General features: G+C 38.3%; 1 protein-coding gene across 1 annotated transcript in view; it reads right to left on the bottom strand.

Moving 5' to 3' along the window:
* Positions 1-15,808, bottom strand: part of ASPM (assembly factor for spindle microtubules) — a 32,017-nt gene extending 16,209 nt beyond the window's left edge. The window contains exons 1-17 of the mRNA XM_065743054.1: positions 15,506-15,808; positions 13,116-13,259; positions 10,813-12,145; positions 9,180-9,281; positions 8,314-8,460; positions 7,895-8,140; positions 7,678-7,745; positions 7,002-7,143; positions 6,794-6,924; positions 6,044-6,219; positions 5,799-5,944; positions 5,637-5,722; positions 3,988-4,206; positions 2,816-3,032; positions 2,584-2,729; positions 2,376-2,504; positions 723-917 (exon numbers count right to left, since the gene is read on the bottom strand). Coding sequence (XP_065599126.1) covers positions 723-917; positions 2,376-2,504; positions 2,584-2,729; positions 2,816-3,032; positions 3,988-4,206; positions 5,637-5,722; positions 5,799-5,944; positions 6,044-6,219; positions 6,794-6,924; positions 7,002-7,143; positions 7,678-7,745; positions 7,895-8,140; positions 8,314-8,460; positions 9,180-9,281; positions 10,813-12,145; positions 13,116-13,259; positions 15,506-15,808 — 3,930 coding nt within the window. The remainder of the gene's footprint in view (positions 1-722; positions 918-2,375; positions 2,505-2,583; positions 2,730-2,815; positions 3,033-3,987; positions 4,207-5,636; positions 5,723-5,798; positions 5,945-6,043; positions 6,220-6,793; positions 6,925-7,001; positions 7,144-7,677; positions 7,746-7,894; positions 8,141-8,313; positions 8,461-9,179; positions 9,282-10,812; positions 12,146-13,115; positions 13,260-15,505) is intronic.
* Positions 15,809-17,801: the final 1,993 nt, after the last annotated feature.

Below are 17,801 nucleotides of genomic sequence, written 5' to 3'. Positions count from 1 at the left end.
CTTAACCCACAGAGCAGTGGAGCAAGCTGCCCAGAGGATAATGTAGGGTTTCCCTCTCTGGAGATATTCAAAATCCACCCAGATGCTTTTCAGTGCAACCTACTCTAGGGGGCATGCCTTAGCAGGGCAGCTGGACTGGAGGATCAGACTGAGAAATCTCTAGAGATCATTTCCTACCTCTAAGATTCTGTAATGCCCAGATATCTATATCAAAAACAACCAAACGGAGAAACAATTTGAAAAGCCGAGTACTTGAATCTTCGCTATTTTAAGCACTTTATAAAAAAAAAAAAAAAAGAAAAGAAAAGAAAAGAAAAAAGAATGTTCTGGTTAACAGTGGGGAAAATATCTTAAGATATTTTCTCAACTATCCAATTACTAGCTATAAACTCATAACTAATTTGTGCTATTCTGAAAGTTCCAATTGCAAGTGTCGTAACATTAGGAGATAAACCATCTCTAGCTTCAACACCCACAGAGAAACAATGCAGAATGATCTGATTAGCCCAAACCGGTTTAAGGCCCAGTGTTTTAATATTTGTGGTATACTAGTACAATAGTATTTACTAAGAAGAAACAATTACAAATTTTAAACCAGATTACCAATTATCTCTGAATAGACATCTGTTGCTATAAGCAGAACAAATGACCCTGAGCAGTACTGTTTCCTCTAGGTTTCAGAGAGTTTCCCTGCTGTGTAATCTCACTTTAAATCAAATTACCTGAATGATCGTGGCAGATTTACTTCTGGCTTCCTCCCATTTTGTCTTTTTTAGATGCAAAAAAATCCTCCCAGCTAAGTATCTTCTCCAGTGCTTCTGGATAATGACTGCAGCGTTGTGTTTCTTTATGAGGCGCCGATAAGACAAAAAGTTGATTACGTATCTCTGAATTATCCGAGCAGCTCTGTCTCTTTCCTGTAAAGAGTGAATTTGAACTGAACAGTCAGTATTGAGATTTCCATTCATGCTTTTGATGCATTAAATAACTATCTAAAGCAGTCTTATAAAATTAGGCTTGTTGACACTGTTGCTTTTCTTTATCCTGTTTCAATAACTTCTGAATCAGAATGCTTACTTCAGCACCACATTTTTGCAGAAGTACAGTACCACCTAAACCTGCACCTGCCTGCCTTGACAGTACTTCCCTTCTGTTATAGATTTTCAGTGCTCCTCAACTAATCTGTTTTTAAGCCTCAATTTTAATTCCCATTCACAAGAGTTTAAGATATCCTTAATAATGGTACACACTAGATCATTTTCCAGCTACACTGAAATAACATAAAAATATAAAAAATACAGCCACACCAGATCACATCCATCTAGCTATAGTTTTGTCTGCATAGACCAACCAGTATTTTTACAGTATCTCAAAGACCACAGAACAGACTGATATACATCAGGACAACAAGAAAAGCAACTTGTATACATAATAGCTAAGTAAAAAGCTCATCTACTCAGAATCCTAACTAGCAGCCTATCCATACTGCAGTACGGAAGAGCAGAGTTACTCACACTGCAAGATTAAATCCAAAATAACATATGTAGTGCCTGGGGGTTTTGTTTTTGACACCACTCTTCCACAAACAGCTTTACTATAAAGTATTTTAAAGGTTATTTATAAAGGAAACACTTCTATCTTAGCATCAAAACTGAATTCTTTTTGCAAGGTAAAGAAGCTGGAGATAAAAAATCCCCCTTTGTATGCCAAAGATTCTTAAAATATTTCAGATGGGATGCTGCTTGAGTTTCTAATATGAATCTCAGATACATTCATGGTGTTTATCAACACCATAAATCATAGGTGTTGAAATAAATCACATGGTGTTTATCAATTTTCTGGTCATTACAAGTTCTGGCATAACTATTGGAAAAGCAAGAAACAAAATAATACACCACTTGACTCAAAACACTACAGGGAAGTCTAGCAGTTTAGTACCTAAACAAAAATAGTATATACATGTGAAAGTTTAATTTGGCAAGCTACAAAATGTAATAAAATAAAATAATAATTAAAGGAATTTAAAAGGAACAGCTCTTTTCAGTTCAAGGAAGCAGCACAGCAACTTCACACCTGACTTGGGAAAAGGATTTGAGGGATAAGACATTTTCGTTAGGACACAAAATAATCCCTGAAGAACACTAATTCTTAAAGAGCATTCACTCTGTAAAACATGTAACTACTTTAGAATGGTTTGTAGCTAATTTTTAGTAGATTATGCAATCAACAAGTCCATATACTTAGATAATATTACTTGTATTAATTTAAATGCCAATATTATTCTAATAACCTGAATACTCTATGAACTGTGAATTTATACTCTCCACTTAGTGATTCTCAAAGTAGGAGCTCCAAGTATTGCACAGATAGAGTACCTGAGAAAGTTTCAGTTCCCTTTTCAGCCTGTACTTCCTCCAAGCAGACTGAATTAAACGAGCAGCTCGAGTTTCTTGCCGTAGATCTAGAAGCCGTGAGCACAGAAACGATAGGTAGGTAATAACAACCTATTTAAACACAGAATAGAGCCAAGTTAAGGACCACACAAAAGAGCTGGATACATTCACATCAACTCAGCTATCTCACCTTCTCATCAGGAATTGTATTTGACATATCTGAGTGATGAATCATTGCTGGTATTCCACCCAGGTCAGAAACTGCAGTATTTATCAGCTGGAAGTTCTTCTTTTCGTTTTCTAACAGCTCCTTGTACAAGGCTGAAGCAGTTACAGCTTTGCAAAGAGAAAATATTTGTCAACTCAGATCGAGCACAAGAGTAATGGATTTAACAAGTGCTTCTGAACATTAAGGAACTTACTTTGGTCAAACGTTCCTTCCATAACATTTAGAGAAGTATCAGATTCTGAAGAGGACGAGGAGGAACAGTTTAGTCCCACCTTGTGAGTTCCTGAGCACTCTACTGTTTGAGTTGTATGCTGGCACACAGCTTCCAAAGGCATATAGCACGGGTGGTAATGATGAATTAAATGACACAGTGCTCTACCATCTGAGAAACAGACTGTGAAATTTTCCACCTGTTTAATAAAATACAATAAAATATAATTTCCTTGATTTTTTGATACCAGTTAATTGGTAGAAAATTCTATGCCCAGTTTTATATCTCGTACTTTTGAAAGTGACCAACCACAGAATCATAGAATGGCCTGATCTGGAAGGGACCTTAAAAATCATCTAGTTCCAGCTCCTTGCAGTGGGCATGGTTGCCAACCAATATATCAGGTACACATATAAGATATGAATTCTGATTATTTATTATGAAAAAAAAAAAAACAATTACAGAACTATTGATTTCTTTGAAGATTAACTATACATTGGCATAGAGCTGTAAGAAACCTGCAAAAAGTGTAAATTACCGTACAGTGAAACTTCAAAGGAAACAAAAAAGAAAGTGTTTCTACAGTAGAATCTCTAAAGACTTCTACAGATTGCTCTCAGGTAGGTCTTGAGTGCAGAAATAAGGTGTGAACTTGAATGAGTTTCAAGACTATATTTTGCCCTTCAGAAAAAATTAACAGGTGTGACAGTGTTCTGACCAAAGACAAGGACATCTCAGAGAGAATAACAGACAACATAATCCTTCTAAACAGATGTCTCTGAGGAGAGGAATTCTCCTTGGCCTAAACATTCGTTTAATTCTCTGCTGGTACGACCGGTAAAAAAACTAATGCACAAATACTTCTAGGATGAATACTCATTTAAAAAACAAACAACATCAACAACAAAAAACACTTCAACTAAAATGCTATATTCCTAAAAGGCATTTCTATGGATGAGACTAGCTAGAAGGCTATATCCTTTTGCTCAAGTTTATTTAAAAGAACTACAGGCCAATCCACAGAAAGATGGTTATTTCAAATCAGATCATATAAAGTTGAGATGGATATATATATATAAAGTAATTACCATAGTCTGTAATGACATTATTTGATAGCTTGAAGAATTCTGCTCTTTAAGCAATAAGCATTTTACCTTGATATTGTAAAATCCACAAACAGCATTAACCCATGCCATCAGCAGCTTCACATTTTCACTGTGATTTTGAGGTGAGGGGCTACCACTGTTATCCTCTTGTATTCTACAACAACTTGAAAAAAGCTTGAGAGCACCCAGTTGCATTTTTATCTTATGTGCATTCTTTAAAAATTTGATTTCTTCTTTTAATTGTTTCACATCAAGAAGAACATCCACCTATTTGGAAGATTAAAAAAAAAAGAGATTTTATTTATGTCATCATCATAGCAGCTGGATGAAGCTTTAGGTATTGCCTTCTAAAGAAAGAGAAGCTACTCTCACTACCTGCCACACTAAATCATTAGTGGTTAATATGAACTTGCCACCATAGGTGGCAGCATCCACTACCAACTGCTTCAAGCGAAGAACTTAAATCCACACTTAGTTTCATGGCAAAAGGTTAGAGAGCAGTTTACAGGAAGAGGGCGCTGGAGGTGGGCAATGAGGCAGGTGGAAGACAGTAGCGAAGAAAGTTTGTAACTTCATAAATAAGTAGTTGGAGGGAAGGGAAATTTCCTCTAACAGACTACATTTTTACCTTAGTTCCTGAGGAAAAAAAAAAAAAGTTTCTTGCCTGCATTTCTACTGAGTTTTTCATTTCTACCACTACTCACCAGATAAGAAATTAAGAGAATCTGAGCTGGGGTTGTGACAATGTGAGAAGACTCAGATAACAAGTAACAGATCCACAGGGCTCAGACAAAAACACTACTCACTGAAATAATTTCTTTCATCAAAAGCAACGCAAATATGGCACATGAATACAGGAGGTGCAACTGGAAGATGCTAACTACTCAACACTATAATAGTAGTTAAGAAAATAAGTACATTTGATTTTTATTACGTTCTTCTGGCTCTCTGGTAGTTCTGTGGCTAGTCTTTGGAATTCTTGATTCTGACGTACTTAAATTCGCTTATGTTCTTGACTACACAGCCCATTTCACCTCAGGGTATATCTTACATTTATGTTCTTTCCAAAAAGATTTGTCAGCTGGATATTCTTTGTCAAAAGACAATTCTCATTCAAGGAAACCTATAAAACAGCCTCAAGCAAACTATTCTTGCTTTCTTTACCAAATGCATCCAATGGCTTTGCACTCTTTGCAATAACTCCTATGAAGCCTTCATTCTTATTTCCAGAATGTTAATTGTTTCAAGATAAATGGAAAATAAGAGAGACAGCTTCAGAGCCTACTCTATGCTGTCTTTCAGAGTAACCTCACAAGCTGATTCAAAATTTGATTTGTCACTTTCACTTTCCTGTTAATAAATCCTTACAGGCTTTTGGAAACCAAAGTTATTCTAGTCTAACTATCAATTCCAATAGCCTAGCAGCCTAGCAGCATAAGCACAGAAGTATCTGTGTGGGGTTTTTTTTCTACAGAAAGCTTTATGACTGTATACAAGAAAAAAACCACGGTTAAAAATGTTAAAATATACTGGCAGGAGTATTATGTAATTATGCCATTTTTCTATGGCACTTCTACTTTGTAAATTCTAAGACTGACATTTTCATTACCTTTCATTTTTAATTAGTTAAAATAAATAAATAAATAAACAAACAAACAAACAAAACAAAACAAAAAAAACAGACAAAGAAGTAATACCTGGAAAGCAAAGACAATTTTCCACAGCAGAGCTAATGTTCGTTCCCTGTGTCTGTCCACAATATCCCTACAGTCAATTGAAGCACCTATTAAATAAAACAAAGAAATAAAACATGCACTAATCCTGCAATGGCCTTAGAATAACTGATTTCTAGGCCTTACCACTTTCATCTTTCAAGCGAATTCCTCTTTCTTTAAGAACATTGAGAACAATATCAACATTATGCATCTTCTGTAGACGACTTATTGCAGGAACTCTCAGCTGTTTTGAAAGGTTCCAGTCTTTAGTTAGAAGTTCCATTGCTCTCCTAACAAAGGGAATTTCACAGTTTAATGCCTTAACTTAGCTCATATTAAATATATTATAAAGAAAATGAGTAGTTCAAAATAATTCTGTATTAACGTACACGAGACGAATGCCACATTGTAAGTCCACAGCCAGATTTGTTACAGCAAAATCAAATTCATCAAGTGGAGTTTGAATATGACTGACAGGTAGTCCCAGGAACCCAAGATGTCGGGAAAGATCACCTTCACCGCTCAGGAAGTCACGAGAAATTGCCAGCAGAATGTCTTTACTTGTCTTAAAACAAACAGAAAAAAACCAAACACACATATACATTTTACACCAGTATTTAAAAAGATAAATACTTTTCACAAGTTGCCTGTACAATACAAAAGTACAGGAAATTTTCTTTCAATGTAGTAAAGACATTTGTTAACTAAAGAGTTTGTATGACAGATGCTGTATATTCTCTCATCACAGAAAAATTACAAAAAAAAAAAAGAAAAAAAGAGAAAGCCTTTAAAAATAACCTGCAGTTTAACATCAGCTGCAGTACAATATGCTAGAACAATATAGAAGAACAGTGCAAAAGCTTAGCTTTAGAAAGGGAAGCAAGGTAATGCAACATAACAGAGCCCTTCGTAAAGAACCAACACAAAATGCTTTCTTTCTCATAACCATGAATTCTTTCTCATAACCATGAGATCATGCACTGAGAATGTTCAACCAAAAGCACAAGCACAAACAGCCAAGACTTATTACAGAAAAATTCACATGGCATTAAAAAAATATCCTACATTCGGTCACAGAGTGTTCATATGTAGAACAGTATTGGACAGAGACACCAAATCATAAACCATCTCTCTCTTACCTTGAATTCTGCATTCTTACAAAAGAGGCAGGGGTCGTGGCCAATCAATCTGGACTGCTTGGCACGATCCAGAAAGCAAACTAACAGTAACAATTTTTTCAGTGTAAATTTCGACAAGGCTTCTTCGTGACCTAAAATGACAGAACCAATTAAGTGGCAGTTCAAAAATTAATTGCTAAGATGGCCTATTTTTGGAAATACTAGTTACCTTCTCGGTAAAGGTGAGGCACAGTGGGATGCCTATATTCAGCTGCAATGTCAGGGTTCCAAAGCAAGCGATTAAGAATAAATACTGCCAGACCCATAAAATCACTATTGCTCTCCAAAGTTATCAGTTCCCCATAAACAGTCTAATGGGAAGGAAAGAAGAAAAAAAGCAGAACCATTAAAAACAACCTTAAACACTATATGCTTTTGTGAATGTCATACACCATGGAAATAGTACTGAATCTGTAAAGGCGAGTGGCAATAATTCTCTAAAAAAAAGTTTTTTAAAAGAGTGACTGAAGGATAAAAACAAAGGAAATTTCAGAATATTCTGTCCCATATAAAAACAAGTTTGATAATCTGTATCTGATGAATCAATTAGGACCTCCCTTAAGAAAACTGCATCTTCCTACAGCTCAGCGAGGTGTGAAGCTAACTGCAACATGCTCTGCTCTAATTAGTTCTACTTTCTTTGATTAAATATTTTCTTTTTTAATAAACAATTTTTAATGCAAGTCGGTTATAATAAAGCACAATCCAAGGAAACATGCTATAACTGAATCAAATCTACGTAGATTAATAATACAGAAAATAAAAGAGACCTGAAACATTCTCTACTACAAAGCTTGACAGATTTTCGTGAAATGTTGATTGCAGACCATAAGTTCTGCACTTACCTCCAGACCTATACGCAGCCACAAAGGGTTGTACGATAAAAGCCAGTTAAGGATTTTCTGCCTCTCTCCTGCAAAAGAGCATTTTGTGATACGATGTTCAGCAAATACTTCATATTATGGAAAAATGCTGTTACAAATGATTAAACCAACTAAATGTATGAGCAATCCTTTTCCTACTCACAAGAAAGGAGAGTATGAATATTTTCAGAATTCTTACCTACATCCTTCCAGAGATGCCTGTCTCGACGAACGAGCAGACGTCGAGTTTCAATCTCAAATTCCAGCTTCTTAATAGCTTTAACCATTGCTTCAGATGTAAACAGATGACAAGCATCCCGACGTAACTTGTTCAGTCTACGACGAGCAGTATATGCTTTCAGGGACACTTCCTCTTTCGTTGGTGCTTTAGGAACACTGGTCTTATGATGGGTCTCTTCTCCCAAGATAAGAGCAGCTGCATTTACTGTTAAAAACACAGGTAAACGTAAGAACTGTGAAATAAAAAGATCTACTCTTTACATAAGAGCTTAATGCTAAAGAAAGTAAAATGACAAATAGGACTAGTGTAAAGATATTGATATGAATAAAAGATTTAAGAACATTAAAAGTGAAAAAAGTGAAAACCTTGCACCATACCTTGTGAGGTGTTTGTTTTTACACTGAAGTCATCAGGGGTAAGCACAAAATTTAACCACCAAGTGAAACCTCGTTGTTGCTTCTCCTTCCAACGTTCATCGTAAAACATGTTTTTAGCAGCAAAAGGCATCGGGTGTCTAGGAATGGCTTAAGATAAATAAAAATCAAAAAGTCAGTCTCTCCTACAACCAATATTTAAATAATAGCAGTTCTTAAAATGTATGATAGGCAAAATGTGGAAAAGATTAACGTCTGACACTCCATCTAGCACTAGAGTAGAAAAAAAACTAGGTTTTTAGAATCTCCAGTGACTTGTGAATGAGCTTCTGGTAGATAAATTTCAGTCACAAAACATGGATAAAGTTACACAACTAGGACATAGATAAGATTTCTGTAACACAGGCCATTTTTGACATGTACCTCAGGACAGCTGATCTGTATGACCTCTAAGAACAACCATTTTATGCATACATTTTTTTCTGATCAGATCAACTTACTAGTACCAGATTTGTTAAATCAGTATGTGTTTAGTGGGAAGATTTCTCTTCTTATGTGTTCTTCTGTACTACAGTTTAATCAGAGATGGAAGAAGCATTTCACTGATAAGCACGAGTTGGAAGGGAACGTAGCTGGAAAGTACCTTTCTGCACTTCTTCTATGCAAAACTAGAGGAAAGGACCATGTGTAACAACAGGTTTCTTATGAGATGCATCATGAAAGGTACAAATTTTTCTACTACTTATTTAATTGGGTACAATCTTCAATTTCATCCCAACTCTACCCAGGTAGGTCTCAACTACAAGCAACAGTAACAGAGCAATTAGTTCAGTGGACACTGATTTACTGAATACCTGAATTCTGCTTACCGGTTTTCAGTGGTTTCACAAACACCAGGTGAGACTTAGCCAATCCAGCAACGGGCTTACTAATTCTGTTGGTAGTTTTTGATGCTTTCTGAAGGGAAGAACCTAAAAGGAACACACAAAAATTAGTAACAAATGTCAGTGAAATTTATCTTACTATGATTCCTAATTCTTGTAATGGCACAGAACCGGAGTAATTTCCTATGAACCCCTATAAGATAGCAGTAACCTCTCAATGATGAAGCTAAGTGTCAGCACACCAATGAAATGTAAACCTGATCCTAACATACCCTGATAGAGCTTCGACAGATTAAGTGACCAAGGATTAATAGAAATAGGTTTTCTAAACATATAAAAATGAACACTTTCAGAGCAAATGTTTTGTCATGTTGACAGCAAATGAAGGATTCAAGAAAGTATGATGCTGCAAATGGATTTGGATCCTGGCTTATACCCGACAACAAGATGTTATTTTAAAAGCAAAAAAGATAAGAGATTGTAATATACAAATTACATCAATGTGTTCAGCTGAAGTGTTTTTTTTTTGTGCTTACTCAAACCTCTCCTGTTATTCTAATAAGTTTCAATCATTAATAAAAAAGTTGGGTTCAGTGTGGATTACCCTGAGGCTAGACATTGCAAAGGAAACTTCTAACAGAGGAATACAATTTTTCTTTGAGAAGCCTATAAGCAGCATCTACTACACTACCTACACGTGTATTATATATTGAAAGAAATAATGCTAAAAAGAAAGCAATTCAAAAATTACGTCACCTACAATTACACTCATGGATGAACAGAAATAACCTGGTGGGTAACACTGCTTTTTCCTGCTGGATGTGGACCTGGTGAGTTTTTATATAGGCTGTCTTAAAGAGCCTGAGCTCAAACTGCATAATTGAAAGCCCCAGATCAAATCCACATCACAGAATAGGTCATCTGAAGAAATGAAGAAAGCAGCATATGCAATTTTAATCTCAAAGCCGTGATAATTTTTTTCTGGTAGCTATACTATGGAGTCTGCAGGAGGATTCTCATATGAAATGCTTCTTTTAGTTACCACTCTCCTTGTATTCCTAAATATATTTGTGAGTGGAAACTTTTGAAACCTTAACAACACACTGAAATACAAGAAGTCTGCTTGTTCTGATCTTTGAGCAAAGAAACACTGTTAAACTGCAAATGTAGAAAGATCTACAGAGGCTGATATCACATTACAGTAAAAAACAGGCAGTGCAAATGAGACTCAGGAACATACGTGAAAATGCATGACAGTGGCAAGGGATTCAAATATTCGTACTGGTAAGTGTACACCTAACAGAAACAATGTGCAGAGCGCAAGTAAACTTTTCTAGCAAACTTGAATTACCCTGCTAAAGAATCACCACATCTTTCCTGTTTCTGCAATTACCAAGACTTACAAAAGAGTGAAGTAAAATTTGAATCCAATAATACAATCAAAATTCAGATCTAGTTTTCAAATTTGTACAACACAAATAATATCTAAAGAAGAAATTACAAAGACCCACACTTCAGAGGTAAGAAATATCCTTGACTGTTGCTAGACAGTTCAGTCTGCTATACAAATTTTACAAACAAAGGCATTTTCCAAAAGTGATAAATGAGCATGGCTCACCAGCTTTCTTTCTCTGCCCTGCTCTCTCTCGGGCTGTATGTTTGAAGGCTGATGGTCTCAAGGCAGCGTGTGTTTTATCATCTGTGCGAGATGTAAGAGCTCTTTTTCTTTCCACTTCTTCCACGTGCACTGAGCCGACAGCTCTGATTTTTTCCATTTCGTTTTTCCTCTTACGACACAAAGAAGCTGATCCAGTAGACGAGCTTGCTTTGCCACCGGGACACGTGTTTCCAGCTGAAGCTGGACCTATGACCGGAAGGCGTTCAGATATGTCGGCCTTTGCGTGTACTGCCTCCACATTTTCACATGCCATTATTGCGCTGTCAAGGCATTTTTTAGATTTGGACTGAAGCATTTCCATTTTTTTCCTTTCATCAGCACCACGCTTATTTTTGACAACAGTGGCCGAAAGAACCGGGCGCTTTTTTGGTTGCTTTGTCTGAGAAGAATGTATTTGAAACTCCTCTACTGAAGGACAACTGAAGTGATTTTCTTTGGGTTTGTTACAACGAAGCACTTGAGAATCTATGCTGCGCACCTCAAAAGCTTCACGTGACACGCATTCTACATGAACCTGTGTTTTTGTCTGCCTGCCTGCATTTTTTTTCCATTTTGAGGGGACACATTCCTTAACAACATAAGTCTCTGTTGTAGAAGATATTAAAGTTGCGTCAGGTCTGGGAGTCTTCAATTGCATACATAATTGCATGTCTTTCACAAACTGATCAGGAGACAGAATTGGAATGGATGGCTCTACGATATCTCCATCAGCTTGGTAATTGTCACGTACAAAAGAGTCTGGACTTAAGAATCTCTGCGTGCTTATAAAGGGCACGGATGTTGAATGTTCTGGAGTGCAAACCGGTGAGAGTGTGCCATCGACAATTACTTCACTGTTTGAAATCGGTGGTTTTTCTAACCCAGAAGAATTGTATGCACTTCCAGATTTCAATTCATTGTGGTCATCAACATTGAAGCTATGGCTGCCCATTTCGGGCAATAACCCCTCATTTACGGCAGCAGCAATATCTGAGAACGTAGTAGATCTCGCTGAAATCAGTGTGCAAGCATTAGTGCAAAGTTCCTCTAGCACTGTTGCAATAGGAGAGATAGGTAATTTGTTTTCTGAGCCAACTTCCTTCGCAGGCGATGTACTATTTTGCACTGCATCCTGATTTTCACATGAATGAAGTGGGCTTCTTAGTCTATCTGCCTTCTGAGAAACTTGAAAGGTTTTATTAACATTTTTAACTTTGGAATTTCTTTTATTAATTTTTCTGGAAACAGAGGTTTCTGAAGTGTTTTTCTTTTTTATAGTATCCCAAAGACTCTTCTGAAAAAGAACCATAAATAAACTTTATTTATTTATGCGTAGAAGTGAACATCCGTACATTCTTTCAAAGTCTAAAATGCTAAAAAAAGAATACCCAGGCATATAACACAGACGTGATGAAAGGTTAATGGAATGGGGAGCACTTCGGCAAGCAAGGAGAAAGCCTGAGGGATCTACTTGCAGTTTTCTAACACCTAAGATGCAGGTATTAGAGAAGTGAATGCACCACCCCTGGAACGATTCAAGGCCAGGTTGGATGGGGCCCTGGGCAGGCAATCCTGCACACAGCAGGCAAATTGGAGCTCAGTGCTCTTCAAGGTCCCTTTGATCTCAAGACAGTTCTACAATTCCATGGTGAGAACCTATGCTAGCACAGCAAGAGCCAGCAGGCGCAAGCTGCTTATGAGGAAGACTGAATGTCTCTACATGTACATGTAGGGGAAACAAACATCTTCATTATGAGGTAAGTTGTAGGAATAGGATGTCCACAGTAGAGCTAAAACATCCTTTACTGCAAACACTCGGGGCTCAACGTGGCAAGGCAATGCACAAGCTAATCTAAAGCACCTCTTTCAGTAGAAGGTTGGATCAGGTAAGTTGCACCAACATCAATCAAAACCTTCTTGTGATTGCCAAAAATAGACATCTAAATACATCACTGTACTAAAAGTACCAACAAGACAACTGATAGTTAAAAAAAGAAGGTAAAGCCAACACATCTAGTCCAAACTTCACACCTTATTTCCATGATTGAAAATAAGGGTTTGGGGGGTCGTGTTTTATTCTCTAAACAGTAACAAACCAGTATCTATTTTTCAAGCCTGCTGAAGAAAATGATATACAATGTGCCCGCCCACAAACAACAACCAACAATTTTTAATCCTTCCTCTTTGAATTTTACTAATAAAAACAGTACATTTTGGCTATATTAAAATAATGAAATTAGATAAGACAATAAAAACATACTCACCTTTTTTTTCAGAGGTTGTTCAGCAACACCCAAGAGCACAGCCTGATGCTTTACAATGCCATTGACAACAAATGTTACCAATTCTCTGACCTTGCCCTCTTCTAATGGGGTCCATGTTACATAAACAAAGATTCTTTGTTGTGACTAATGGAGAGAAAGAAATGTTTAATGTATGGTACTTTTGTAAATTTTGCTATTGAAGAGTAATCAAACCAAATGATAATCAGTATACAGAAGAAATGCATATTTTGACACTATGAAATGATAATCCATCCCTAAATGTCAATTCCTCCACCTTCATTACATTGATTTAAACAAACTATCGGAAATGTCATTTTACTCAAGAGGCATATAATCCTTCATAAGATTATAACAGAAAGCAAGGAAGAACACATATAAGTATAGACACAACAGAAAGGATAAGATTGGAGTAAAGGTAGGTGGAAGAAATTACATTATTTTTTTGCATATATTAATAAAAAAAGGTCATTTTGAGAGAACGGTATTTGGACTTGTAGCCAGAGTCTAAGTTTCAGGACATAAGCTGTATGCAAACACAGTCATCAATTTTTAGTGAAATGATCTGCAGAGAGCATTTCACAGACAAGTCCATTGAATAAAAGCAGAGACACTGAAGGTCTGATCTGCAGACAAGGAAGTCACAGAGCTCTGTGTACGCTGTAAATATTGTTCATGCAGAGTGACGTACCAAATCACATCCAAGCTCTGGAGGTAACAACACTAACAGATCAAAAAATGCTTATACCATGGGAAAATTCAAAACCTGTGTGAAAAATACAGATCTTTCAAGCATTTGAGCAAGGAGATCTGCCTCCTTGAGCAGATCTGTTTCCTAAAAACACGCTATTTCAACACATGCCTATACTGCAAGATTCATCAACAATAGTTAATATTTATTAGTTACAACAGGATCTTTAAAATTTAAATACTTCACAGCAGGAGTTCAGTCTGCTTTTGCAAGCTCCATGCTGCAAGTGATCTTCAGAGAGCTACCTCATTTCCTCACAGATTCACAGAACAACTTAGGTTGGAAGAGACCTTAAAGATCACCCAGCTCCTGTCCTCGTCCTCCTGCCACGGATCGGGTTGCCAGCCACTAGATGAGGCTGTTCAGGGTCCCATTCAGTGATGGGGCATCCACAATTTCGCTGGGAAGCCTATCCCAGCGCTTTACAATCCTTTATCATTAAAAAACAGTTTTTCCTTATATCCAATCTAAACTTCCACCTCTCTTGGTTTGAAAATATTTCCCCTTCTCCTGTCACAACAGATCCTGCTAAAGAGTCTGTCTCCTTCTTTCTTACAGCCCTTCTCTATATACTGGAAGTCCACTCTCAGGTCTGCCATCTGCCTGGAGCCTTCTCCAGGATGAACATATCCAGCTCTCAGTCTGCCCTCGAAGGGTTGGTGTTCCATCCCTTGGGTCAGTTTTTTGGCCCTCCCATGGTTGTACTCCAACAGGTCCACCTATCTCCTGTATTGGATTCTATAAACTAGATGGCAACAGATACACACTTGTCTCAACTGTCATTTCTCTGACAGACACAGATTCAATTAACCATAACTTATATTTCCTGAGGAATTATATATTTCCTTAGGAATATATTTCCTTCAGAAGATTCATTACTGGATTATGCCCACTTTTGTATCTATTGTATTGCTAACATGCAGAATTACAGATTAGTGTGCTGTTCACAAGCTTCTTCATCCTTTTTACTAAACTAGAAAGTTGCCTTCCAACTCTTTGAAAGGTCATTTACTAAAATATTTCTTGTACGTAGCATATAGTTCTTTATAACACTCTCAAGAGACGCTGTGGCAAGGTGGGGTTTGGTCTCTTCTCCACTGTAATTAGTGGCAGAACTAGAAGGCATGGCCTTAAGTTCATAGAATCATAGAATCACAGGACTGGAAAGGACCTACAAGATCATCTAGTCCAACTGTCCACCTTTGCCACCACAAGCTACTAAACCATATCTTGTAGCTCCTCATCCAGGCTCCTCTTGAACACTGCCAGAGACAGCGACTCCACCACGTCCCTGGGCAGGCCGAAGTTGAATAAGGGAGGTTCAGACTGAATATCAGAAAATATCTGTTCTCCCAGAGAGCAGTCAGGTGCCGGAACAGGGTGCCCACGAAGGTGGTGGAGCCACCATCTCTAGACGTGTTCAAGAAACGTTTAGCTGTGATGCTAAGGGACACGGTTTGGTGGGGAAATAAAGCCAGTCTACGCTTCTGCATATCCCGACTTGGAATAAAAGCTCTTCCTCGGGCACACGACTGCACAAGCGGCAGCCTCAGCAGCCGGCCCTGCAGCACGGCCTTGCAGGAGCCCCGCGCGCCTGCCGCAGCTTCCCGCCGCCCCGTACCTCCACACAGAAGCGGCGGCGCTCGAGGCTGAAGCCCTTGGCAGAGGCCGGGAAGCGCTCAACGACCACCTCGGCCTCCTCAGCGTTGGGGTTCTCGACGCCCAGGAGTCGGGTGCGCGAGGCACCGACGCGCAGGCTGCCGAAGCTGAGGTACGGCGGCCGCGAGAAGTGGCTGAGGAGCAGCACGGCGGGCTCCTCGTCCGACTCATCGTCGGGCCGCGGCACTGCCCAGCGCCGCCTCCGGGGGACCCCGGAGGGGCTCAGCTCCCACGCCGCCCCTCCGGGGAACGAGCCCGCGGCCATGCCCTGCGGGGCTCACGCAGCGGGAGCGGGCCGCGGCTGCCCCGCACAGCCCGGGACGGAACGCACTGCGTCACAGTGCCAACCGTCAGCCCGTTCAAATCCTGCGCCTCAGCGAATCCGCGCCCTTCCCGCCGCTCCGCCAATCAGCGCCGGGCGTTTTATTTAAACGGCCGTCAGCGCGGGGCGGCGCCGCGAGAGGCGCCACACGGAGCGGGGGGGCGTGGCCAGGGACAGCTGAGAATGACAATGAGACAACAGAAAGGAATGCCACCTCTTGGTGATTAAATCCTCCGTTTCCTTAGAAAATTAAATAATAATAATAATTGAAGCGAAGCTTTTTTTTAAATAAATTTAATTTACAAAATATTTTAAAATAAAAAGTAACACACACAAGAGCGACAAAAATGTTGCCTCATCTTTGCTTATGTTTCAGGAGTTGTACAGAGCGCTGTGTTTCCGTACTGTGTTCCTATACTGCTCAAAGTGAAAAGGCAGAAACCACACAGAGCAAGCAGCACTGCAAGGAGCCCTGTGAAGCCAGCAATGTTAAGACAAAAAGAACTTTACTTTTCCATAACAAACAAAACTACACGTTGGATTGAGTACCCCTACATTTACAATACACTTCCTAACTTTTCCTTACAGCAGAGAGTTTCTCCTAAAAAGACAACTTTAAAGACTTCCATCTAAAATACCAACCTATACAGACCACATTTAAAACACAGTATTTCATAGACCAGTGACAAAATATTGAGTTTTCTTCACCTTACTGTTTCATATAAAAGGACCAACATTTAAACATGACCAAAATGGTACCAGGGGGGTTAAAGAAAATAATAAAAAGCGTCATTTAATACTTCAAATCCCTTTATACCAAACCATTTCTTACAAACTACGTGAAAGATAGCAATGGGCTTACCACAGTGACTGCCCTGCACGATGTTCTGCAAGTTTTATTCTTTGATGCATACGATGAAACACCTGAATCACTGAGAGATGATATTGTTAAAAAAAAACAACAAAAAAACCTACAGATGCCAATGCACTAATGCACTATGATAAATGTTCTGTGTGCAGAGCGGAATCTAGCATGCATGTGTGCTCAACACAGAAAAAAGAAAAACACAACATATTTTGTTGTTATTTTCCAAGGGAAAACAAATTCATCAGCAATAACCTCAGAATTCAGTCATTTTTCTTGGTGTGAGTTTCTATACCAATTTAATGACTACCATTTTTTAACTGAAGAGTCATTCCTCAGCATTCTGAATACTCTTTCGTACTTATTACTATGAAAATAAGTTCAGCTCTTCAATGATGGCAAGTTCATCTTTTGTCATAGGTGTTTTGGCCTGATCCACCTTTAAAAATAACTACCCAAATTACAAACTGAACTAAAGTAGCACTATATGTTCTAAGGAAGCCACAACCTTCAAGAAAATGTATCACCATTACAATTACTGATTTTCAGAACAAAAGGAAGCCATGACAACCATACCTCTGCAGGAAAAGTGTCAGTGCTCAAGGAGTAAATTCCAATATAAATAAATAAAACTTAACAGAAAATCCATTTGAGGAAAGGACAGTAATTCAGTCAACAGCTAGAAATTACTAAATTTGTGTAGCAAAACCCACAGAATTCAGTGTTTACAGAATGAGTGCAGTAAGTTCTCAGAACTACACAGCAGTTTGGAGCACCAACATGGAGTACAATCCTTCTCCTCAAAGATAAGCATGTGGAAAAAAAAACATCTTTCAAAATGCCACTCATCATTCTTTAGACATTTTGAGAGACTTGCTTCTTCCTTCTTTGGCAATTAACAGTCAACTGAATCAACTACTGCCAGATACAAGATAGCCTGTGTTGTAAAAATGTCATTCAGGTTAATAGGATATGACTATTGTATGAGTACACACACACATTAAAATGGAGGTACCAGATATCTAAGGAGTTTCCAACCCACACAGCTGTGAGTTTCAGAGCTCTGTCCTT

This window comes from Cyrtonyx montezumae, unplaced genomic scaffold (genome assembly GCF_038088225.1).
Source record: "Cyrtonyx montezumae isolate F1298 unplaced genomic scaffold, pur_monq_1.0 scaffold_1, whole genome shotgun sequence".
NCBI classification, from domain to species: domain Eukaryota; kingdom Metazoa; phylum Chordata; class Aves; order Galliformes; family Odontophoridae; genus Cyrtonyx; species Cyrtonyx montezumae.
This window is presented reverse-complemented; position numbering and strand designations above follow the sequence as displayed.